Source organism: Hemitrygon akajei, chromosome 29 (genome assembly GCF_048418815.1).
Source record: "Hemitrygon akajei chromosome 29, sHemAka1.3, whole genome shotgun sequence".
NCBI lineage: Eukaryota > Metazoa > Chordata > Chondrichthyes > Myliobatiformes > Dasyatidae > Hemitrygon > Hemitrygon akajei.
In genome coordinates, this window is record NC_133152.1 from 28,439,840 (window position 1) to 28,466,885 (window position 27,046).

Genomic DNA, 27,046 nt, shown 5'->3' on the forward strand with positions numbered 1-27,046 from the left:
GTAGCCCTGTAGGTTTATTTCCCCTGTGTACCTATCCAATTTCCTTCTGATATAAATTATTGATCAACTTCCTTGTAGGAAACATTTTCCCTGTGTCTACCTATCAGTTTTTTTTCCACTATCGCAGTGACCTCATATCAGGTCACACTGTTACAGAACGAAGTGCCTCACCTTGTTCAATTTTTCCTCTTACTTCTGTTATCATTGTAGTAAATGTCCTTTTCACCTTTGAGTCATTGAACCATTGAAATTTACAGCACGGATTGTTGTGTGTGTGTGTGTGTGTGTGTGTGTGTGTGTGTGTGTGTGTGTGTGTGTGTGTGTGTGTGTGTGTGTGTGTGTGTGTGTGTGTGTGTGTGTGTGTGTGTGTGTGTGTGTGTGTGTGTGTGTGTGTGTGTGTGTGTGTGTGTGTCTGTGTCTGTGTCTGAGTGGGACCAAAGGTGACCCTTCCAGCTCCACTCAACAATTTTTAAAATGGGATAATTCTTCCTGCCTGAACTGTCATTTCAGGTTACTGAGTTCCAGACTCCAACCACAAATGGGTGAAAATATTTCTCTTTATCTCCCCTTCCCGATGGTTTTAATTCTATGCCCACATTTCCCATGTAATATTACAAAATATCAGGAAAGGAATGTTTTTCTAAATAATTATTACTGCTGGCCTAGAGAAGTCTCCTGAGAACTTTTGACTGGCCTCTAATTTCTTGCCATTTTTTTTGAACAATTACATCATTTGAACAGGCTTTTCTGGCACCATGGCACTAACCAGAGAGGATTGGAAAACGATAGTCAGAACTTCCATTATTTTCTACCTTACTTCTTTTAACAGGTGTAAAAGATTTTATCTGTGCCTCTGATTTTATCTGCTTACAAAGAATAGAACACCACAACACTGCTGCACAGAATAACAAGTATTTATTTATTTAGTTTGTTTTCTTTAGAGATACACTGTGGAACAGGCCCTCCTGCACCAATGAGCCACTCTACTCTGCAACCTACCTCCTTAACGCTAGCCTAATCACAGGACAGTTTACCATGATAAATTAACCTACTAATCAGTATGCCTTTGGACTGTGGGAGGGAACTGGAGCACCCGGAGGAAACCCATGCAGTCACGGGGAGAACGTACAAACTCCTTACAGGTGCGCCAGAGTTGAACTCTGAACTCCAGAATGTCAGGAGCTGTAAATGTGTAAGGATTTGTAAATGTGTAAGTAAGGATAACTGCAACACTACTGTGGCGCCCTAACACAAAATTTGTGTTGTAGTAGTGTTCTGTTCTTCAGTACGAAGTTTTATTCTAGTAAAGGTACTAAGTTAATTCATATTTTCAGTCTCCGTTTGTTTAACCCAGCCAACACACCGTAGTATACAATGTCTACATCTTCCTGTTGTTTTGTAATAACACATGCTGAGTATGTGCCGCACTGTCCCCAGATCTTGCCTCACCGTAGATAAGTTGCCTTTTTGGTTCTACTTTCTCCTTCAGTTTCTTTTTCCAAAAGTAATTTTCAAGCATGTTAGAGTTACACTTAATTTAATTTGCCAACATTTTTAGTCCCTTTCTATCTTTATAGTGAATAGTTTCCATTTACTTTACACTTTCAATGCACCTCTGGGCATTCCACATAGATAAAGGCACTCAGTAGTTTATGGGGAGCGGGCTGGAGAATGGCGTTGAGAAGGAAGATGGGGATCTATGGTCTAGTGGTGAAGTAGACTCGATGGGCTGAATAGCCTAAATATGTCTTATAGTCTCAGTACCTGACTCAAAACCTCACACTGCCCTTTGGCTGGAATAACTTTCTGCCAAAGGGGTGGCACGGTGGCATAGAGAGTGTAACACTTTACCAAGGCAGTGATTGAAAGGCCAGGGTTCAATTCCCACCCCTGTCTGTAAGGAGTTTGTACATTTTTCCCTTGACGGTGTGTGTTTCCTCTAGGTGCTCTGGTTTCCACCCACATTCCAAAAGTTGTACGGGTTAGGGTTCGTGAGTTGGTGCCGAAAGCCCGGTGGCACTCTCCTCAGCCTGTGTTGTTCGTTGGCACAAACGATGCAGTTCCGGTGTTCACGTGACAACTAAAGCTAATCTTTAGAACCTTTACATCTCAGCTAAGCAAACTTGATCTCTTTCTCTCTAAGAAAGAACATTTGTACCTGGTCAATCTTTGTACCTTCCATAAATGAATATAACAGAATACATTTCTACCTGAATCATAGTCATTAGTCTCAAAACATTGATTTGCCTATACTAACTACGGCTGCCTAGTTTCTTTCCCTAAAACTGAGACTAAATTGCCCTCTCCATGTATTTGGTCAGTATAGGCTAAATCTGGCTGCGCTTTAAGAAGTTTGAACCCTTTACATCTCTTACATGATCCATCACAGTTAAAGTTCGGTTAGTCAAATTCTCAGAATAGTTGCCATAATGTAATTGCATGTCTCAGCAGTTTCTTTATCTATTTGTTCTTCCATGGTCCTCTGACTGGGGACCCACAGTATTCTCCCAGATGTATGGAAATACTCTGCTGAATATTCCTAGTATTGTCCGTTTACTTTGGTTTTTCAGCATATGCACTCTTTTGCTTTTGTACTCCATTTCTACCTGGCTATACCCCCACTTAATGATCCTTCTAGCATATTGCCTATTCCCACAACCATAATTGATCTTTTAAGCAATATTACAACCACCTGTTTTTTTCAAATCGCTGTTGCTATCTGTGATAAAGATCACTATCAGACTTTCCTCTCAAGACATCTACCCATTTCTAATTTTACTTCTTTCTGAATAACCTGCACTCCTATTCTCAGTTCCCTGCCAAATTCATTTAAATCTTCCTAAAATGCACAAGCATGAACTTGCTGTTGAATTGGTTCCGATCCATATCGACGTGCAACTGTTCCAGCTGGTTCAGGTCCCAGCTTGCTAGCTCAGGTCTTGGTGCAGAAGGAATCTGCAGCTTTCTGTCCTGGACCATCTCTCCAGACTGCATTCCTCTGAACCACCTTCCTATTTTTGGTCTCACTGGTGCAGGGCACCAGCAGTAATCCTTTGATGTTCTGCTTTTTGTCTCTTTTCTATATCTCTATAATTTTCTCAAGGGACTTCATTGCATTTTATGCCTATGCCTAGAAAATCTTATATAGACAATGATGTCCACACTCCCTGTTAGAGATGATAAGGAATAAGGTTTTTGATCCATCTTACCCAAGCCAATCATCCATTTATGCTAATCCCATTTACCAGCACTTGGTCCACATGTTCTGTATTCAGTGCTTATACAAGTACTTTTAAAAAACTGTTGTGAAATATCCTCACCACTCCCCCATGCCGTGCATTGCAAACACCGACTCTCCTCTGGGTCCAAGAGGTTTCCTGCAATCCCTTATAAATTCTCACATCTTACCGTAAAATTTTGCCCTTTCATTTCAGAGACCTCTGCTTTGTGGACACATTTTCAACTGTCTAAGTCTGTCATAATTTTCTGCGTTTACTCACTGATGTCCTTGATGCTGGTGCTAAGCAGCAATATCCATTCCTGGAATCACATCAGTGACTGCAGAAATATCTGGCAATCTCCCGCACTATTGAATGCCCCGTTACTATACTGAACTGAGCTACCAACTCTGTCATGGACTGACTCTGCTGACTGGAGGAACAATCATCTCCTCAGTGATCTGAAGTACCAAGATGCACCTACGGAGATCTAATTAAGTTCCCCTTGTCTGTCTTCCCTCTGCCTGTGTACCTTAAGCTGTGGAGTGACCACTTCCTGAAGAACGCTGGCACTCAGCTCCCAGCCTCTTGGTGCTTCTGAACACTAAAGCAGTGCTTCCTTTAAGGAAATCAAACAATGCCAGCCTTGAGGATTATTAAAGGTATGCCCGCTGCAGCTCGAACTCCATAACTTGGAGATCCAGCTCCTCCCGCTGACATCACTTCCTGTACACCTGTCTTCCCACATGGCACAGGATATGCGCTTGATAGGATAGAGTGGTTCTTCAAAACCTCCGCTTATTAAACCACTAATTCTGCTTAGTGGGTTGGCATGGTAATGTAGTGGTTAGTGCAACGGCAGTGATCCATGATCAGGGTTCAATTCCTGCCACTGTCTGTAAAGAGTTTCTGCGCTCTCACTGTGAGTGCATGGGTTTCCTCCTGGTGCTCCAGTTTCCTCCTGCATTCAAAAGGGTTAGCTTTGGTAAGTTGTGGGCATACTATGTTGGCACCGGAAGCATGGCAACGCTTGTGGGCTGCCCCAGTGCATATTCCAACTGTGTTGGTCCTGGATGCAAACGACAGATTTCACTGTAAGTTTCGATAACATTTTGGCAAAAAAAATGCTAATCTTTAAAAATAAAGACAGAGTCCTAGTCTTGACAAAAAAAAGAGAACCGTCAGCTGTAACTTATTAATGCGTTCCATCTTTTGTGTTGGTAGCATTTCAAATACATTTCATCCATTTTCCCTGCCTTATCTCCATCCTCTCCCATTCTTACAGTGTTTTACTTATTTTGTTAATTGAAGTTAATAGATTTAATCAATTTAGATTACTAGTTTTGGTCTTTAAGTACTTGATCAAATTTGAACTGGGTGAATTAAATTCAGTATTTATCTGTGATTTCTCATGCCTTCGCTGTGGTCTCATTTTATAATTTACATCTATAATGCTTCTAATAATTCCTCGATGAAATACTGGGAGCAGATCTGGAGTATTCCAGGTGGTCTGACCAGGCTCTTACACGTCTATCTATTCTGTCCCAACAGCGATGCACCTTGTTCCTTGTTTACTTTTTAAAGACTTATGAATTTGTTTTGGCACTGTTAATGAATGTGTTTCTGTGTTATCGTCAACCAAATTTCTTTAATGGACCACAGAATAGACCAGCACAATACAGGCCCTTTGGCTCAGGATGTTGTGCCAATCTTTTAACCTACTCCAGGGTCAATCAAACCTTTCCTTCCTATATTTGAATGAGCCTTACATCTAATTATTCTTCCAATCAGAATCTATTACCTCATACTTAATTATAATTAACTTAATCTTTTAACTACTCAATTACATGCCCATTTGGCAAGTTGTGGTGTTTCTTGTATTTTATCACTGTCCTGCTCTCATTAACTGCACCTCCCAATGAGATACCATCTGCAGATCACTGATGGAAGTTGTGGACAATGATCCCAGCAACGATCATTATGGTATGCCAGCCTGGTACCCACTTAAACAACAGACTCTGTTTTCTATTTAGCATCGGTTTGCTTAAGATTTCAATCCTTAGTCTATTTCCCATCCTTCCTTTCTTCTGGAGGGTGGTGGAGGCTAGATCATTGGGGTGTTCCTGGAGGAAGTAGGTTCCTATTGAAAAGATCAGAGAACTGAGGGGTATGAAGCTGGCACAGAACAGGAACATAGAACAGTACAGGCCCTTCAGCACACGATGCTGTACCAATCTTTTAACGTATTTCACGATCAATCTAACCCTTCCCTCCCACATAGCCCTCTACTTTTCTTTCATCCATGTGCCTTCTTAAGAGTCTCTTAAATTTCCATAATTTATTTGCCTCCACCACCACCCCTGGCAGTGCATTCCACACCAACAGCTCTCTGGGTAAAAAAGAAACTACTTCTGACATTACTCCTTATACTTACCTCCAGTCACCTTAAAATCAAACCCTCTTGTATTAACCATTTCTGCAATGGGAAAAAGTTGCTGCCTGTCTGCTCTGTCGGTGCCTGTCATCATTTTATACACCTCTATCACCTCTTGCTCTTCTGTGCTCCAAAGAGAAGAAGCCCCAGCTTGTTCAGCCTTTCTCCATAAGACACGATCTCCAGTCCAGGGTTTCCTCCCAGGCACTTGGAGTATTGCGTTGAGTTCTGGTCACCTCATTCTAGGAAAGATGTGAAAGCTTTAGTGAGGGTGCAGAGGAAGCGAGGCCTGAGAGGAAGATCAGCTTTTTAAGATATTGAATGGCAGGCAGGCTTGTGGGGTCGAGTGGTTTATTCCTGCTGCTGTTTAGTGGCAGAATCATACAGCTCTTTGGTCTAACCCAACCAAGTTGTCTACCATTCCCTGCACCTGCCCTATATCCTTCTTTAAACTTCCCTGACCATGTACTTGTCTAAATATCTTTTAATATTTCCTTATACTTTTATGTTCTATTTTCTAGCTTTGGTCACGATCCTGCAATACGGTACACTACATACCTTATTGAAGTATTTTTGAAACTCCAGACACAGTACACCCACAGCATTTCCATTATCTGTTCTTTCTATTTCTCCATCACAACGTGCAATAAGGTTACTGAACTAAGTTGATTGTTATTTGCAATTTCAGTTTCTCAACATCTCTTTTTGTTATATTCTACCGCACTTCCCACTGCAGCTGTTAAGCAGATTGTCTGAATAGTGATCGCCCTGCTGCGGTATGTTCTGATGATCATAGTTTAAAGCTGTGAAAGCTTGTGGAGAACTGATTATGCTCAGGCTTGACAGAATTACTATAACTTGTTCTATAAACGCACCTTGAAGTGACACAGCCTCGCAGTTCCAGCCACCCGAGTTCCTTTCCAACCTCGGGTGGAGTTTGCCTGTTCTTTTTTTGTCTTTAAAATTTGTAAGAAAAAAATGTCATTAATACAAGAGGGCATGTTTTAAGGGGATTGGAGGAGGAAGGTATAGGGGGGATATCAGACAGTAGTAAGTGCGTGGATCACATTACCAGGGGCGGTGGTAGAGGTGGACACATCAGGGACATAAGAGACCCTGAGGTGGGCGCATGAATGAGGGAGAAATGGAGGGCTATTTGGGAGGGAAGCGTAGGATTGATCTTGAAGTAGGTTAAAAGGTCAGCACAACATAGAGGGCCAAAAGGCCTTCATTGTGCGGTTTTGTTCTGTGCTGGCTCCCCGTAGCTTTTGTTACTGTGTGAGATTCCCCCTGAATGCTCTGGTCTTCTCTCACATAAGTGTGGCCATGGATAGTTGGGAATGCTGTGGGAAATGGGCTGAATGGCCTCTTTCTGTCTTGAGATAAGAAGCTATGGCCCAAGTGTTTGCCAATGGGACTAGAATAGACAGGTAGGCTTTAATTAAAATAAATTTGAGTTCAGTAATTCTCAGCAGAGAGAAGGACACTGTTTTGTCATTAGTTGAAGCAGCCACTGATTCCAAAACGTCAGTAGGGAAAGTAGCTTTGGCTTGGCAAATGTTAGCACCCAGATGGAGATGGAGAGCAGTTGCTTCGTGTTCCATCGTGATAAAGAGGCCTTTGGCTGTGCAGATTTTCGCATTGCTGATCTACTGATTGTGTACCATCACTGGGCTCTGACCCTCCAACTGCGCTGCCCTCCCTTTGACTGTGGAGCACTCCTTCAGTGTTACAGGGCAGAGATCCCCCATCAACCTGACTCAATCCCCTCCCCAGCCATGCATGGAGCTCTCAAAGCCACCCTTCTAGAACTCCGGATCTCCCTTCCACTGCCTTCTGACCGTACAGACTTCCTTCCGCACTGACTGTCAGCATTTCCCGACTTTCTGCTTGAAGTCCTTCAATGCTCCCACCACTGCACTGTGCGTCAAACAGTGTCCTGACCGCTATGACTTACTGTAGCATAGAGTTCATTGTTTTTACTTTTGATTTACGAGATACAGCGTGGTTACCGGTCCTTCCAGCTAATTATGCCCATGTGACCAATTAGCCTGTCTTAGCAGGTCTTTGGGATGTGGGATGAAAGCAGAGCACCCGGGGGGAGCCCACACGTCACGGGAGAACGCACGAACTCCTCACAGACAGTGGCAGAACTGAGCCCCGGTCTCGGGTGCTGTAATTGCGTCGTGTGACCACTAAGCCGCCATGGCGCCCTATACACTAACGTGGCCCTTGTCAAAGCATACTGTGGTGAACTCTTCATTGAAGAATTCGCTCACAAGCAGCAGGTTCCAATCTGTAATAATGCAGTTGGTAGATGTTACAACACTACAGCTCCCCGCTGCTGCAGATTGCAACCATTAGTAGAGCCAAGCTGTCAGTAAGATGAGACGGAGCCACGGCTCATTGTGAGAGTAAATAAACTGAGATTCCTCTCCCCCGTTTGGGTTCAAACACTAGAAGGTTATCAACCCAAGATATTCTACAGTCCCCCCATGCGGTGATGAGTCGGAGAGCCTGATTCTGGCAGGCTAGTTTTAGAAATCCCCCAGCCCTGCCAAGAGTGAAAGTGTATCTGGGTGGGAATGAGAGGAGTTGGTCTACAGCTTCTCGTCGCATTGCTGAGTGGTGAAGTGATCCCAACCACCATCCATTCACAGCTTGCGTTTTAGACAATGTTTTAATAACATTACAAATCCAAAGTGAAACTTTGGAAACTTATCCATAGAACAGCAGGCTGCCGTCCCATGAGAATTCTGTGCAAGGAGCAAGTGAATAAAAACTGGATTATTGGTGAGTTGGAGGAACACTTTCATTTGGCAAATTTGCAGCTATCAGTTTTCAAACCGAGGGAACATTTCAGGCACTTCCACAAATTTCTTTTTTAAAACGTGAAAGCGATACCCCAGCCCTCCTCTTCAGAAGGTTCAGAACTCCCAGCTCATTGGGGAAGGAGCGACTGAGTGACAGAGAGAGATGGATTAACTGCTCGTGGAGCACTCCCTACTTCTGACAGTACCTCTATTGTTAAGGCAGCTCCCTCACACTGCCCCTCAGTAACCCTCCCCCAATGCACTGTTACCGATTTCCCCCTTTATAAGGGACTCTGACGCTAACGCTCCTTCCGATAAGGGGTGTTAACAGTATGGCTGGTTATTTATGAGGATTCTTCAGAGCATAGCCCTCTTTTATGAGGGGTCCTGACAAGGAGACTCTGATTTTATAACGGGTCCTCACAGCATGACAGTTTTTTACATGCACTCCTGACAGTGCAAGTCTCTCTTAATGAGGGTCACTAACTCTGCAACTCCGTCTTTATAGGGTCCTCACTGTCCAACTTTCTTATAAGGGGTCCTAACAGCGAGGCCCCTTTTTTTTAATAAGGGTGCCCAGTAGAACAGTTCCCTCTTTAACAGGAGCTCATGTAAGTGGAACAGATAGCTTGTTGTTTAACAGCCAAGGCTGTTTGTGTGGGTTAAGTAATGGTCCCTGTGGGATTAGCACTCCCTGAGGCTGTTGGCTCTGAAGTTGCCAAAATTAATTATTTTTCTCCCCCTCAAAGAATGACTATCTTGCAGGGAAAGTGTGAGATGCCCTGAAGGTATTTTGTGTATCTTTCAGCAAGACTGCTATGTTTATGCCTACCTCTTGGATTTATCTCATAAACCATCCTCTCCAAACAGAGGGAACAGCCCAGTGATCCAGCCTGGAAAAACTTCTCAGGGCAGAGCCTTGATCTGGGAACAGACCGTCTCCATCCACCAACAGTAATCACTGCAGTCTGTTTGTGATTTCAGAGCAGTCCTGTCAGTCTGGGTGATTGACAGCTAACCAACTCGGATATCCCCCCCCCCTGCCCTCTGCTCCCCCCCACCCACTCAGCACTGATCGGATAAAACTTTGCAGATGTCGCACGCTATTTGATTTCGTCCTTGTTTTGCACGTTCACCATCTGGAAAGGGAGGGGAACAAACTGTGGGGAGAAGAATTTTATAAAATTCCCTGTCCAGGTTTTCCCGTGTTTAATGGGATTACTAATTTTGGTGTGAAGCTGTCGGCGAGCTTGTTCTAATGTTCTAATGATACTCTTTAGGTTTGCGTTTTGCTCCTTGTGTATGACCAGCATGTTCGCTGTTGTTAGTTATCCAATCACCAGCCCGACTCCTTCATCCTTATTCCCCATCACCATTTCCACATATCCCATTCCCATATTTTCATATTTCTTATCCTCATTCTGCCATCCCAAGCCTCCCAATCCTCATCTGCAATCCCTATCACACCATCCCATCTATCCATTTCCCAATCCACCTTTCCTACCCAATCCCATATTGCCATGTTATCCCTTTTTCCACAATCTCACATTCACCTTTCCCAGTATCCCACTTACCCCCATCCCTTTCCTTGCACACTCAAACTGCCATTCCCTGTGTGTTTTCCATCAAACCCGATCTTCTTCTCACCCATTCTGTGCCCAAGTCACTGGGAGGTGATTGGGAGCCTGAGCCTGGATCTCAAGAGCCAATGTTGACCACCAACTCACTGCTGGGGCTGAGGCCAGTAATAATGTGAAACCCTGGGCTGTAACCTTCACTCTTCCCCCTCCCCTCCTCCTCAATACTCGGCAGCATCTCCAGCACCTATCCTCCAACTTCCTTCCTCTCTTTCTCATCTCCTTCTAATTCCTCATTAATTCTAATTCCTTCCTACCCGACCAGCCGTAATCCCTTCCCCAACCCTTCTCATTCACCACCCCTCCTCTCTCCTTATGGTTTCCTTTCCTCTTTCCCACTACCACCTCCCAGCCCGGACTGGAAGCCTAATTCTCTTCCTTTCCTCTAACCATTCCTCTCTCTGTCTCTCCTTGCCCCTCTCGGTCCCATTTCCGCAGGTGATGAGCATCCTGAGTAACCCCGGAGCGGTCTCCACTCAGCCACAGCATGATTTCTCCATCTCCCCCCTGCACGGGAGCCTGGACACCTCGAACCCGCTGTCCGCCAGCTGCAGCCAGCGCTCTGACTCCATCAAGGCTGTGGAGAGCCTGCCCACATCTCAGTCCTACTGCACGCCCGCCTACAGCACGTCTGGATACAGCATGGACCCCGTGCCCGGCTACCAGTACGCCCAGTACGGACAGAGTAAGCGCTGCCTGTTGAAACCACCTTCTGGGGAGGGGAGGGGGTGGGTGGAAGGACACCAGCATGGGTGGGTGGAAATGATAGTCCATCTTTGTATCACACACGGCAGGAAGACTCACAGACCTCCGGTCTAAGCAGGGATAGTCTTTCTCAGCTACCAGTGAGCAGTAGGAATACTGGCCTCAATGGAGGTGGAATATTGCAAGATCTCTGTCTGTGGTCATTGCCCTCCTGGACTCTGTGTGTGTTATGTGAGAGTATACCGAGCTACTCTGTTAACACTGATGCCAACGGAGGGGTTTGTTCTGTTGGGTTTATAACAGTAGGGAACAAGTTAGAAAATTAATATGAAATAGGGCCCAAAGACTCAATTCCCTTCCTGTCTTCCCACTCTATGCCACCAACATCTGCTGACAAAATTAATTAGGACATCAGAATTTTCTCCGAATCCAGGTGTGGGCTGCGGATCATGGACTTAAATTTGTCTCAAGCGGACGGAGCACCCAGATTGAAATAGACTAACCCCTGTACACTAGGGGTTGTCTTCTGGCAGAGTTATTGTGAGTGGTGTTCTGTGTTACACTGGAGGACGTATTCCATCAGAGAGGGTTACATTTAGTGATGTGCTAAACCAGTATGTTAAAACAAGAGATGTGTTTTAGGTCAGGCATTACACGAAGGAGTTGGTTTCATCATTGCTACCGTTAGCGGTGTGTGATGTCATAGTTGCTGTGAGGAATATTTAAGTGTTACTGTGAGGTGTGTGTGATAATGTTTTAGTGAGAGGTATGTCACATCAGACATTACAGTCATTTATAGCAGCCCCTTGAAACAGACACTGCTCCAAGCTCTGTCACGGGGCGATATCAGCAGGTGGTCAGCTGGAAGCTTTAAGGAGTCGCTCACGGTTTCCTTGAAGAAATGAACGACTGACGCCTGGGGATCTCTGTCCCCTGAGTGCACTGGATGGAGAAGGAGCAACCAGGGTGGTATTAGGGGGCAATGCAGATCCAGGGAGGGGAACACATCACCTAGTAAAGCACCCTCCTGCCCACCAGACAGGCACACCCAGCACCATGTGTGGGAGAGTTTGATTCTAACGTCAGTCATATCAGCCTCTTCTAAACCCACAAGACTCAAGTGGAAACATCACCCTCAACCCTGAGGGACTTTCCTACAACTACACCCAGTCATCACTTTATTAGGAACATCTGTACACCTCATTAATGCATGCATCTAATCAGCCAATCGTGTGGCAGCAACTCAATGCATAAAAGCATGCAAACATGGTTAAGAGGTTCAGTTGTTGTTCAGACAAAACATCAAAACTGGGAAAGAAATGTGACTTTGGCTGTGGAATGATGTTGGTGCCAGATGGGGTGGTTCGACTATCTCAGAAACTGCTGATCTTCTGAGATTTTCACGCACAACAGTCTCTAGAGTTTACAGAGGATGGTGTGAGAAACAAAATTAATGCAGATCAGTGGGCAAAAATGCCTTGTTAATGAGAGAAGTCAGAGGAGAATGGATACCTGGTTCAAGCTGGCAGGAAGGCGACAGCAACTCAAACAACCAAACGTTGCATCAGTGATGTGCAGAACACACAATACCTTGAACCTTGAAGTGGATGGGCTACAGCAACAGAAGACCACAAACATACACCCAGTGGCCATTTTATTACGCACGAGAGCCATCTAATACAGTGGCCACTGAGTATATGTGTGGAGTTCATATGAGACTCAAAAGTATTCAGGGTGGTCAGTTAAATCAGAGGATTGTGCTGGAGAGAGAGTATATGTATTGATGATGTTGTAGTATGTTTGACAATGCAGCCATGAAGGATAATAGTTAGCCTTCCACTTGCTTTGAGTTCTAAGGGAGTGTGCATGTCTGTGCGCGTGTGCGCGCGCCTACGCACGCACATGCATGCGTGCAAGGAAGAGAATATGATTTCCAAGTGTAAAGCTAAAGTGAAGCTATCACTCAAGGTTGAAACCACAGAGTCTTTGCATTTGTTTCAAGGGTTTTGACATGTGATGAAGTGTTTGATGAGGTCGACGTTAGCTTTAGAATCTGATAAAGATATTGATGTTAAAAATATAGAAGGAACCATATCACCAGCAGGAGTGGAAACTGAAAGTCTCACTGGCCGATTCTGTTTGCAGCCTGGATGTTAAACTAATCGCAGCTTCCTGGCGACACAGCTCTTGTCCTTGATGGGTTCAGAGGTCCTTCCTTCCATCCCCCACTCACCACCTCCACCCCCATCATCCTCGTTGTCCTGCCCTTGTACTGTCCTTTCCGACCCCAGCCTGGATTCTCCACGCTCCCTCTGCAGCCGCTCCTAATGTCTTTAGCTCCTGCCGTTAAATTGAAACCTTCTGCAGGAGCTGGCTGGATCAATAGCAGCTTTCCCTTTCACTGAGTGCATGCAGTGCCCTCTGACCTCCCCACACTTGCCTCTGGATGTGAACGGACATGTGTAGTTGATAGAAATCTCGAATAAATACTGCTATCGTTTATTGCCAATACCATGTGCCCAGGGGCAATCAGTCGGTCACACCCTTCATTTCTGGCCCTGGCAGGGGCTGAACACCACTCGGCTGATATACCTGCGCAGTTCAGAATCGTCAGCACATATTGCAACACGGGGAACATCATGTCTGTGCTGGCTCTTTCAAAATTCAGCCAACTTCTCCATCACCTCCCAGAACTACTTCAATGTTTCTTCCACATAGCCCTGAAAAAATGTTGTTTTTTCAAATCTGTTTTGAGAGTCACTGTTGAGTCTTGTTTCCAGCACCTTCCCAGGCAATGTATTCTGGCTGCGGAATGGAATTCTACTCAACTCCTGTAAACTTTTTCCCTTAACAATTTAATGAGTATTTTCTATTTATCAACCCAGTGACTAGCCAGAAACAATTCCTCCTTATTTACACTGCAAAACCCATTGATAAACTCTATTGGATAGGTACATGGATGAGAAGGGTATGGAGGCCTGTGGTCCAGGTGCAGGAAGATGAGACTAGGCAGAATAACACTTTAGCATAGATGACACGGACCAAAGGGCCTGTTTCTGTGCTGTAGGGCTCTGTGACAGTACTAAATCTCTCCTTAACATTCTCTGCTAAAAAAAAAACCCAAATTTCTTTTTTTCTCCACATGAACTGGTCCTTCCTTCCTTGGCTATTCTCTCCTACATCTTCTCCAGGACCTTGCTGTCCTTCCTGAGGTGTGGTGACCGGGTTGGCCACAGCTCTCCAGGGAGGGGCCCAACCTGTGATTCGCATAACTGCCCTGTGTTTGGCCTATTTGCTGTCTCTGGTCCACTTATTTAAGAATGTGCTCGCATTGGAGGCTGTCAAAAAAGACTTCACAAGGATAATTCCCAGTAATGATAGGGTTGTCCTACCACAAGTGGCTGAAGAAGTTAGATCTACAGTCGTTGAGATTAGAAGAATGGAGGTTGATACTTTTGAAATATATTTTTGCCCCAGAGGCAGAAGGAGAGAGAAGAGGTTATGATGCTTCTACTAGTGAGAAAATCTTGAATGAGGGAGCATAGTTACAAGGTTGATGGTCTGACATATAAAACTCTGGTGCATACGAACTAATGGAGAAAGGTAGTGAATCTGGAGAACTTTCCACCCTGGAACATTGTGGGGACTCGATTGTTGGAGGTGCTTTGAGAGGAAATTGATACATTTTTGAAAGACTGGAGAATTGAGGCCTAGAGGAATTGACACACAGGAAAAAATTAGGCATCCAATTAGTCGGCCATGATCAAATTGGATAATAGAATAGGCTAGAGGGGCCAAATAGCCTACTTTTGCTTCTATTTCCTTTTGTTCTTATGCATATAGAGTCAGGATTCCACATGCCATTCTAAGAATCTCACCAGCATATCTTGATATTGGTGATATTTATGTACACACACCCCCCCACATCTAACTTCCATCAAATCCACAGCCTAGACATACCACAAGCTGTGACATTTCTCACAAGGAGCAGAGCCTTGGCACATCTCCTGAACTTGAAGCTTCCCCTCTGCCCTCGCAGTCACTGTCCTGACCCCCCCCCCCCCCCCCAGACACCTAGACACATCCCAGAGTCCTCGCTTCAAGTGCCTGGATGGATTTTGTCATTGGTTTTATTCAGAGCTTTAGAAGCTGTATCAAATGCCCCTAATCAGAAACCGTACACATGATGGTCAGTGGCAACACAAATCCAAAACACAGGACGATCTCAGCAGGTCAGGCGGTGACTACAGAGGGAAATGAACAGTTGACGTTTTGGGCTGAGATGAAGGATCTCAGCCCGAAACATTGTGCATTTCCCTCCACAGATACTGAGTTCCTCCAGCATCTTGTTTGTGTCTTTCCAGCTCTTCAGCATCTGCATTCTCTCCTGCTTCTCTAACCTAACTGTCAGTGGGGCCATGTAACTGTGGGAACATCAGAATACAGTCCAATTTCTGTCCTTATTCAATTTCCTCAGAAAAGTAAACTTACAGGAATGGCATTAGGCCATTCAGCCCCTCAAATCTGCTGTACCATCATGGCTGTTTGGTAGCTGAACAAAAGGAATATTGTGAGATCATAGAGGGACAGTTTTCCCAGTTGTGTTCCATCTCCCTTAATGAACTCAGTCAATAACGATCTGTGAACCTCTGCTTTGTAAAACTCTACTGATCACCAGAATATCCCCGCTCAGTATTCAAGAATTCTGAATTCTATTACCTATCGTGTGAAAATGTATTTCATACTTTACCTGCCAGATCCCTGGCACCAATCCTCAGCACCCTTGTTCTGGATTTTCCCACCCAAGGAAAATGTTTCTCCAATCCACTCTTCTGATTGCTTGTTATCATTTTAAACCTCTGGATTACATCTTCCCCTCATCAATGCACCTGCTGCTCAAATTTTAACCCTTTAAACCCTAGGACCATTCTGATGGGATTGTCCTGTACAGCTTCCCAGTTAATGGGTTGGATTATCCTGCATCCAAACTGACAGTCTAGTGTTCCCACCCATCCACATTTACCCTTCCAGGCTGACCTTTCGCACCTAGCGGAGGTCTGGTGAGGTGGAGCAGTCTCTGTTTTACATACCGTCTCTTGAGACCATAATCCCACAGACAGCACTTGACCACTCACTGGTTGACAAAGTCTTTGGAGCAGTTCTTAACTGTCTGTGATGAACATACTTAAAAATTCGTTAGGTAGATTGAGAGCATTTTTAAAGATTAATTCAATTAAAACATATTAAGATGCTTTGCGGTATATTAACAAGAAGTGAGTCATCCACTTGTGCACATTGCTGTCCTTCCACAGGGTGATAGTGTGGGGTTGCTACTTTCCCAGGTTCAATGCTGACGACAGATGTAGTGTGCACCTAAACCCTTTCTTAGCACGTCACTGCTCCACAGCTGGGCTCCAGGGAATATCCAGAAAGGATCAGAGTTTCCAGGGTGTGTTTCACCATGATACATACTGAAGCCCAAACAGCTGAGACTCACTCCAGAACCTTCAACTATTGTTCAGTACAACTGCCCAATACAGTGGATTTCGGGTTAATTGGGACACACCAGGACCTGTATATTTTGACCCAATTAAAGGGCTGTCCCCATGAACTAAGTTTTGCAGAAATAGCTAGAAGGTATAAAAAAAAAACTACCATGAAATACAGAACAAATTAAAACACTACCAATAGTACAACAGTAGTATAAAATTGTATTAATGGAGGAATTAGTACAGTATATAATGCTATGTTCTTTTGATTGACCATAAATGAACAAATTCAGCACAGATACCTCATGTAGATAATACTGTCTTCATACAATTTTCGACAATTGCATCCTCCAAGTCTACATTTTCATTGTAACATTCAAGATGATTGTCAATACCTTCAAATTCTTCGTAGGTCCTAACTCGTTGAAGCAGTGAGATTGTTTGGCTTTCTGAATGTTTGAAACCACTGGGAGCCGAATAGTTCTGAATTGTCTTAACTGCTTATTTCTCGCCAACTATCAGTGATTTTTGAACACAAGCACATGCAACCAACGCTATTTAAAAACTGTTCACTCCAAGTATGGTGTAGTGTCTAGTTGCCACATGACATGCACGTGTCTGAATCAAGTCGGAAACTGTTCAGCAACAGTCTCCTGCCCCAAATAAGCAGCATTCCCAAATAAACAAAGTGAATCCCAGCCATTTTCTCGATTAGTTTTTGTCCTTTAAGAGTTGTCCCAAGTAAGTGACTGCCCTGATTAACTCTTGGCACAATCCACTGTACCTACAAAACAAGCCTATTGGGAGATCTTTACTGAGGGAGTGTATCTACACAGAAACTACCTCACTATCAACTTCTCAAGAATAGTTAGCACTGCCCAGTGATGCCTGCTCCCCAAAATGGTACATGTATAAATAACCTGTGCAACTCATAGCCATGACACACATTATAAATGCTCATATCATGAACAAACTCATTACATCCTAACACTCCATTAAATTATGGATCTTTCATTGAACATGTGCACTCCTGAAACCTCATTAAACCCAAATTAAATCCCGTACACCTCACAGCCACGTTAAATCACAGATAACCCATAACCGCAGTTGGCATGTAGACACTCCAGAGCAATGGACTCTCTTAACAACAACCGTTCCATAACTACAATCTGCCTTCAGTCAACTTTGATCATGGTCTGAAGCCCGAATGAGCCAACAAGGCTGACATGCACGGTCCTGGGTCCTGGGTGAAAACCAGACGTGCTTTTTCTACCCATGCATACTAGTCTGGAGACACTTGATCCTGCCTGATGTGCAAGGCTGAGAAGACAGAGTCTGGTTAGTATTTGAATGGCAGCACCAGTGAGGAGATGAGCAGGACCAGCTTACTCTGTCTGGGAATGACCTAAGATGCAAAATATGCATCTGCAGCTCTGATGCACACGGATATGCATTTGTGCCGCGGTGGTCACAAGTTACTTTGATTTTGATGTCCTAATCACAAGATGTAGGATGGAGGAGTAGATGAGAAATAATGGGCTTTCCACATCCCATAACCGAATGGAGAAAAAAAAATCAGTGCTGACTAATTACAGCCCACTCAGTCGTCAGCAGAGTTGAAGAAAGTGTTCTCAACAGTGCCATCGAGTGGCATTATTCATTCCTACTTTGTTCACTGAAATTGCCACCAAGTCAGAAGCGATTCTGTCTTCAAATCAAATCCTCCTCCTTTCAATATCACTAGTTTTCAATCTTCAGATTCCATACCCAGCTTTTCTGGGGGAGTGCCTTCACCAGCCAGAATATATGGATTCAAGAAGGCAGCTTATCAGCATGGTGTCATAGGGATGAGCAGGAACATGAGAACTAGAAGCTTGATTTCACCGCTCGAGCCTATCCACAAGACCTATCCTCCAGCCGCCTTGTCCCCATGTCCCACAATTTCTTTTATGTTCAGGAGTGCAATCTATATCTGAGCTGCCACGGTCGTTTGGGTAAAGGATTACAAAGACTTTCCCCTATCTTAGTGAAAAATTTCTCCTCGTTCTAGTCTTAAATAGCCACCCATTTACAGAGTATGATGAGAGAATGGCCTTGATGCCGATAGCCACAACTTATGATTAAATTTTAAAGATCTCTTCTGCATAACCACGTTCTGAAACCGGGCACCTTACCACTTCCCTGTGACCAAAACCTGAACAGGCGGGCACTCTGTACACAGTCTGCGTGTCGACTTCCCCATTACTGGAGTCCCGACTCTGACATCTGATAGCTACCCTGACCGTGAGTGATATGAAGAAGATTGCAGGACAAATTCTGGGCTGGACCCTGAACGATTTAGTCGGCCAACCGATCTCCCCAAGTCACAGATCGAAGGTGATGGGTAATGTCTATTGGGTAGAAAGGCCCGCTGGGAGCCATAAGTCACACCGCCATGGCGCGCTCCCTGACCCACCGAGCATGCTCAACGTATTAATTAGCCAATCCCCCCCATCTCCAGGCTGGTGCCAAGGAATATCAAATACTTTGTGCGAGACCATGAAGTGAATTTAAATGGAAATGACAGCTCGGTAATAAGGCCTTCCATTCGAACTCCGCTCCCCCCCTTTGGGGCAGAGAGATGACGAGCGCTTCATACTGAAGATGTTGTTTCTTTATCAGGCATGATTGTCTGGTGTGGTGTGCCAGTGTGCACAGAGCAGTTATTGGAAGAGTAAGTGGAGAGGTAATGAAAGATTATCCAACCCGAATCAAGTGAGTGCGTTTACATACGGGGGTTACATCACTGAACGGGAAGCCTGAAGTCCAGATATGTGAACTCCTCAGTCGCTCATGAACCTTAAGTTCCAGTGCCTTTTCAATGTTAAATGAGTCAGAGGCTAGAGGCAGAAAGGGAGGGGCGGGCCAGGAGAAAACTTTGCCGATTTGTTTATATAAGATGTTCCAGGTTTAATGCGAGCCAGCAGCAGAAAAGAAAACCATCGGCTGTATCTCCAGAGCCGCCGCTGGTTTCTATTGGACTGCTCGCAGTGTCTCAGGCGAGCACTGTGATACCGGACCACCATCTACTGACTGTACTCGGTGTGGGCAGGGTGTTACAACAGTCCAACACACAGCTGTCCTGCTCCGAGATTTCACCCTGATCCGCCCATACAACCTTCTGTATTCCTCTTCTTAATCTCACCCTCCCTGTGCCCCGCCACTGTTCACTGCAGTGCTCCAGAGTTCCCTTTTACAGACCTTACTACTCCTCTCCTCGCCTCGGGACCGTCCTCTAAACCTGCGCCTTTCACCGAGCCCTTAGCTCCTGCCTTCCGTGCCTGAAACACATGAAAGAACCTGGTTGTCCCGCCTTATCTGTATTCACAAGACGCCAGAGATGGGGCGGGTCTAAACAAGCCCTGCCCATCAAAGAACTGTGTGACAGCAGGGCCTCGCAGTAATTTTGTTTTGCCGAAGTTGTCAAGTTTCAACGCTGCTTCTGCATGTCTCTGACATTCAAAACGCTGAGGCGTGGGGTGCAGCCGAGGGGCCCAGTCGGGACGGGAAATTTAGGGTCTGCATGTGCACGCAGAGGCCCCAGTCCGACACAGGCCGGCTGTTCCCCAGTAGATGTCGGCATTTCCCGGCAAATCGCGGACATTTAAGCGGCTGGGTGGCAAATGTTTACATTGGGACATCTCTTAAAAAAAAAAGAACACATCACACAAGCACTGGAGGTAGTTTTCACTAACACGGGAGGGCGAAAGGGGAACAACGGAGAGCGGGATTCCTAGTTTGTGTTTATTTATTCCGTTGGATATTCCAGGTGCGGTGGACTACTTGACCAAGAACGTGAGCCTGTCCACACAGAGGAGGATGAAGCTGAGCGAGCACTCTGCTGTCTTGGGGTTACTGCAGGTCGAGACGGGACAAGCTTACTGAGGATGGCCCGGGTCCGCGCACCCTCGCCGAGCAGTAATAAACAGAGCAAAACCGAGAGAGAAATTGTCGCCGGGCGTGCGGGTGACGATCTCTGAGACACTGTGGGACGATTCTAGAGACCTCGACCTCCGCGCTCGATCCTCAGCGACCTCCGACGCTCCGAACACGTCCGGCCGCCGTGCTGAAGCCCGACGCCCACCTAGAATTGCCCCCATCCCAAATTGTACAACACCTTCGGTGGTTTGTAAAGGTGTATATTTTTATTGCCGTTCAAGTTACATCCGCGCCTCCCATGCTCCGCCGCCACAGACTGATTCCGTGGAGCCGGCGGGTGCCGTGGCCCGTTCGTCCCCATCGGCGACGCCGTGAACACGGGCTGTTCGCGGACCGCAGGGCGGGGGAGACCGAGATGCACATTTTGATTACTCCAGTCAAGCCGCTTCTCGCCGACAGAAACTCTCGACCCCGAGCCGTGATTCCGTGTGGAAGGGCGAGGTCTCTGTCCCTGCAGAGGGCTTCGCCCTCTCCGGCAGCGACGGAAATTTGCACCGGCCCTCAAAGGAAGGCAGAGTGGGGCGGGGGGTGAAGGAGACTGCGCTGACAAGCGGCAGCTTTATTGTGTGTGTGTGAGAGAGCCCGAGAGAATCTTCAACTGACTGGAAGAAGGCGAAGTGGAGACACCCAGAATGTTTGTTGGGGGAAGGGGAAGTGAAGCGAGGGGTTTGGCGAAGGCAAATAACGTCTGTGATTTTAACTATTTTTAATTCTAATTAGTGCGAAGTGTCAATGGGGATTCAAAGTATATATAAACATTCCAGCGGTAATTCCACAGCAAGTGCTATACTGTTTATACAAGTGAATGGCGCTGAAATATCCATGTACTTTGTGTCTGAGACTCTGAGAGAGTGTCCCGTGTCCGCCGTGCGGTGTGAAGCTGGGTCCCAGACCTCGGGCATGACCACAGCCTTCATTACAGGAAGAAGCTTTCACGGAGTGTCTCGTCTCCGCTCTGCTGGCACGAGAGAGATCGTGGTTTCTTGTCCAATAAATTGACTCCGATACAAGAATTTCGACACGAACTAGACTGTATAGGGGCTGTGGGCTCTTTATTAAGATTACGGACCAACTGAATGAAGTCGAGCTTTATTTTCACTATCACCTCACAGCCCTGCTGCGTTCACTCAGAACCCTCCCCTCTCTCCTCTCGTCCAATTACCATCCTCCTCCAGTTCCCGCTCAGTGACTGATGGACACATCCCCGATGCCAGGGATGACGCTTTCTGACGTATTGTTACTTGGCAAAACTCTGATCCTTTTCCCACTTCGGACGCCGAACTGAGGACGGATTTGTAATCTTCTGTCGCAGAATGTGGATTCCGTGCATTTTACTGTAATTAAAAATACATTCGACAGAACTTTACCAATATTCTATAGACATTTTTGGCATGTTAGGTACTGAATAACTCTTCCTCTCTCCCGAACTCTTTCCTCCCGCTCCCTCCCACCTATGCTGTACCCTATATTGTAGACTCGTCCGGCCTGAATGTATTTAATGGAAATTCCAGGTACTGTTCGCGGCCTCGTCCAGAGGGAGGTTAATTCCCATGAAGTTGGGCTGTGGTTGACCGTGATGGGGTGGAACATTTGTATCGAAACCCGGAGGTTTACCCGCGAGAGCTCTACCTGTGCCAATTCCCACCCGTGACCTTGACCTCACACAACCCTCAGACGGGTTCTCCCTAGCAAGACGACAGGAGCAGGAAAATCAGGTTCTTTCGCTCTCTTTGCACCCAGCTCAGGGTTTCAGAGGCCACTGCGCTGTTGCAGAAGATGGTAATCATTAGGTTCCGGTCTGCAATATATTTACCTGCGGCACCGTGGTAACATGGTTACAGGTACTTTCCCATGACGAATTCATAAATCAATTTGATTACGATGACCCAAGAAGTTAATTGATACCTAAAATCCAGTCTTCTCCAGCTCGCCCCCACCCCATGCAAATTCGTCTGTTTGAAGTTAAGATCAAGTCTTCGTTTCGAGACGCGTTTTCATGGAAAGGAGAGACACTGCCCACCCTCATAGACAGAGAGAAGAGAGGGGTATAAATGCCCCCCCCCCTTTGTACCTCCCCAGGTGGGAGTTTCTTGCCGCAGTGACCTGTCCAATGCGATTCGCGGCTCTGTCCTCCATTTTAAAGACAGGGCTGAGTCGCGACCGAAGTGGCCGAGGCACAGACCTATCAAACCGTCGCGTGATTTCCCACCAGACGATCGTTTCCCCTGTCTGCGATACGTCTAACTGGAAAATCATCGACTCACTTTGTGGTTTGTTTTAAAACCACTCTGAGTTTCTCCCCTCACCCTGGTGCTAGAAACATTCACTCCAATGGCCTCCGGTCAATGGGAACTCAACTTCATGGGTTAACGCTGGGTTGGGCGAAGGATTCGGGAGAGAGGGACATCTGATTGCAATGCAAATATTAGTTATCCAAAGGCCCGAGATTTGGACTCAATTTGTGGGCACGTCCAACCTCATTATAGGGCATTTGCCCCATTCATTTTCACTCAAGTGCACCTTCGATTTCCATTAAATTCTCAGTCTGGCTGATCCTTGAACCATTAACAGATTCTTCAACTCACTTCTTCCCACCTTCCTTCCCTAGACCCCGTCCCAATGAGTCGCCTAGCTTCTGTGCTTGTTATAATTTGATTGAGCATGTGTGTATATAAATCCACTGCATAATTTATTCTGCTACGTTGTTAATTATAGAGTAGATGGGAACCTGTACTCGCATTTACATACGGTCAGTAGATGTCTGGCTCTGTAACCTGTTATAATTGTTATCTTATTAAAAGTTAACTGAAACTAGCTGGCGCCATATTATATATACATATTTATGTATGTCTGTGTGTATATTTGTGTGCGTATGTATGGGGTGCTTTTGTATACACTCAGAGGCCACTTTATCAGATACCGCTTGTACATAAAGTGCCCACTGAATTTAAATTCCTCTTGATTTGCTGTAGCGCGGTCTCTTCGGGATTCGGCGTGTTGTGCATTCGGAGATGCTCTTCTGCACACCACGTGGTGCTATCTGAGCCGCCTTGGCCTCCCGGTCAGCTGGAACCAGTCTGACCATTCCCCAACCTCGCTCGCTAACAAGGCGTTTTCGCTTACAGAACTGCCGCACAGTGGATTTTTGTTTTTTTTTGTTGTTGTTGTTTTTCGCACCATTCTCTGTAAATTCTAGAGACTGCCGTGTATGTGAATCCCAAAATGTTTCTGAGATACTCAAACCACCCTGTCTGGCACCAACCGTCATTTCACGGTCAAAGTCACTTAGATCACATTTCTTTTCCATTCTGATGTTTGCTCGGAACCACATCTGAACCTCTCGACCACGTCTGCATGCTTTTGTGCATTGAGTTGTGGCCGTATGATTGGCTGATTAGAAATCTGCATTGACGAGAAGGTGTGCCTAATAAAGTGGCCACTGAGTGTACATTTATGTGTATACACGTGTGCATGAGTATATGGAAGTACGTATGTGTAAACGTGTGTATATGCTTGAATGCTTGTTCGTGTGTGAGACACTCATCGATGAAGACTCCAAAGCCAGTCCCTGGGAAATCAGGACCAAAGCACACAGGGAAGAGGTGGGTTTCATTCTGTGTGCTCCATGAGACGTGCGCTTAACTTCATTAGAAATCCAGACATTCGGCCAGCCTGCTTCCCTGGAGGCTGGTGTAACCCAGGACCTACAACAAACACTGCTGCCAGGCAGTGAGAGGAAAGGTGAGGTACAGATGATTGGAGAGATCCGCTGGGTGGAAGGGAATAGGAAACCAAGATCTTCAAGGTATCACAACACGTGTGTGTCAGTGGGGGTGGGGGGTCTGCAGCCTAGACATTGGGGAAATACGACACCAGACAAAAAGTAATTGATAATATGAAAGATCATGAACAAAGTTTGTATCTCCCTACACTTCCAGAAACACCCTCCACAAAGGCCAGGAACCAGTGGTCTACTGAACACGACATCTTTGAGTGCTGGCACAATAACCAGGCTTTACGTGGCTTTCATAATCTAGTAAAGCATCCAAAGGCACTGCCTAGGAATGTTTGCAATTAACCCATATAGGGAGATATTGGCCAATGATTGATAGTTAGCCTGATGTTTTATGGAATGTCTTAAAAAATGAAAGATGGAATTTCAGAAGTAGTGTGAAATCTTAGGTCCAGGCAGCAGAAGACATGGTGTCAATGATGATAAGTGGCATAGATCAAGTGGATAGAGATGTTCTCAGGACAAAAATGGATAACACATGGGGCATAACTCTAAGGCATTGGGACAGGATTCAGAGGTGGATATTTCACATAGAGATTGATGGTAGTGTGGAATGCCCTGTCAGGGTTGGTGGTAGGGTCAGGATCCTTTAGGACGTTTCAGAGTTTCTTAGATAGGTACATGACTGAAAGAAAAATGGAGAACTATGTGGGAGGGAAGGGTTAGATGGGCCTTGGAGGAGGTTAAAGAGGTTGGCACGCCATCATGGGCCAAAGGGCTGTGCTGTGCTGTTCCAGTAGTCGGGCAAATAAGTGAGTGATGGTCCGGAGGGCACAACTGGACAAGCACCAAGGTTGCAGAGCACTGGGGAGAGAACAGAAGCTGCAGAGGCAGGAAGCCTCAGCAGGGGTTTAAAACCACAGTGACCACAGGGCTGATGGCCAGTTAGGACCTGTTGCAAGTTTGGACCCTAGCATCCAAATGTTGAAAAACCTCCCGGCCACGGGGACTACATGATGGTGGTGATTCATAGAGTACAGGAGGGTTCGGGGGGGCAATTGTGTGTGGGGTAAAGCTAGACATCACCAGTGCCTGTGGAAACTGATGGGTGCTAGAGATGATGGTACATGAAGAATAATGGAAACAATAGATTTCAGAGATACCCAAGATCAATAATCTGGTACATGGTCCTTGAAGAAGGCCTACCTCTCAGGTGGGGTATCTTCAGGGTGGGCTGGAATGAGAGTAGGCCTGGTGGGTACATGGGTTATGTGTCTGCATAGAGAGACGTTGACCTGGGTGGGCTGGGTCAACCCATTGTCTGCTCTGTCGTTAGAATGAGTTAAGCTTTGGTTGGAAAGTGGTTGGCTGTTGTAGGGGACTGAGCTCCGCAGGGGACAGATGCCTCTGGCTGGGTGTGACAGCACTCTCAATAGTGCAGCCCTTTCTCAGCCCCACCCTGAAGTGCCAGCCTGTGGGTTTGTGCTCAAGTGCCTGAAGTTGGATACTGTCCAGCTGAACAAACACTGGCATGAAATACAATGGAAGGAGCCCATTTGGCCTCTTAGACTCCAGACCAGCCAAAGTCATAGAAGACTATAAGACCATAAAACTATAAGGCATAGGAACAGAATTAAGTCATTCAGCCCATTGAGTCTGCTCTGCCATTTGATCATGGCTGATTTATTATCCCTCTCAACCAATTATTCTGCCTTTCCCCAGAACCTTTGACTCCCTTACTAATCAAGAACTAGATCGGGATGGGTGCAGTGATCACGTTAATTTTATTAATGCAATTGAGGAAGGGTTTAGTAAATAAAAGGAGTGGTACAGAGTATCTCAATTTACCAGATCCACAGGTCAGTTTGGGCACACATCTGAAAGCCAAAAGGTTAAAATTTTTGATCCTATGAACAGCAAACAACAGTTTCTTTCAGGGATAAGAGGTCCTCACAAAATTCCCCATAAAGTGATAGAACTGGCTTTAAGATCATCACCGTCAATGTCAGAGTGATATTCTGCTCAGAATATTTGAGCAGGAATGAAAGTTATTCTGGCAGATCCAGGAAGTGGGGGCAGCACTGAAATCAGTCAAGATCCCAAAGCCTGGACCTGCCCATGTATCCATCAACATTTACACATGTAGGCAGAACAGACCATCCTGCTGTGGTCATCAGCACCAGAGGTCAGCCAGCTCCACAGGAATACAAATCACAGTGTTTGGGGAAGTGTATCTTTGTGAGAGTCAATATCTGAGGATTGTATCCCACTGGGATTTAGTGACTGTGGAACTGTTCCCCAGTGGGATCAGTAACTGTGGAACTGTTCCCCACTGGGATTCAGTGACTGTGGAACTGTTCCAAATGAGATTCAATGACTGTTGAACTGTTCCCCAGTAGGATTACTTACACAGGATTGCAAAGCTTGAGCATAAAGACAATAAGAAAGAGGATGTGCTGGAGCTATTGGAAAACATCAAGTTGGATAAGTCCCTGGGACTGGATGAGATGTACCGCAGGCTACTGTGGGAAGTGAGGGAGGAGATTGTTGTGCCTCTGGCGATGATCTTTGCATCAACAAATGGGATGGGAGAGGTTCCAGAGGATTGGAGGGTTGCAGATGTTGTTCCCTTGCTCAAGACAGGGAGTAGAGATATCCCAGGAAATTATAGACCAGTGAGTCTTACTTCATCTATGGTAAGTGGATGGAAAAGATCCTGAGAGGCAGGATTTATGAACATTTGATAGGCATAATATGATTAGGTGTAGTCAGCATGGCTTTGCGAAAGGCAGGTCGTGCCTTACAAGCCTGATTGAAATTTTTGAGTTTGTGACTAAACACGTTGATGAAGGTAGAGCAGTTGATGTAGTGTGTATGGATTTCAGCAAGGCATTTGATAAGGTACCCCATGCAAGGCTTATTGAGAAAGTAAGGAGGCATGGGATCCAAGGGGACCTTGCTTTGTGGATCCAGAATTGGCTTGCCCACAGAAGGCAAAGAGTGTTTGAAGACAGGTCATAATCTGCATGGAGGTCGGTG

The 27,046-nt window shown here is 45.7% G+C and overlaps 1 protein-coding gene across 5 annotated transcripts in view; it reads left to right on the top strand.

The window, feature by feature from the left end:
- The window catches only part of LOC140718379 (paired box protein Pax-7), a 145,605-nt gene extending 122,517 nt beyond the window's left edge, over positions 1 to 23,088 (top strand). For all 5 annotated transcript variants that reach the window (XM_073032020.1, XM_073032019.1, XM_073032022.1 and 2 more), the window contains 2 exons: positions 10,541 to 10,787; positions 20,105 to 23,088. In XM_073032020.1, the coding sequence (XP_072888121.1) occupies positions 10,541 to 10,787; positions 20,105 to 20,220 (363 nt within the window). In that variant the 3' untranslated portion in view covers positions 20,221 to 23,088. The remainder of the gene's footprint in view (positions 1 to 10,540; positions 10,788 to 20,104) is intronic.
- Positions 23,089 to 27,046: the final 3,958 nt, after the last annotated feature.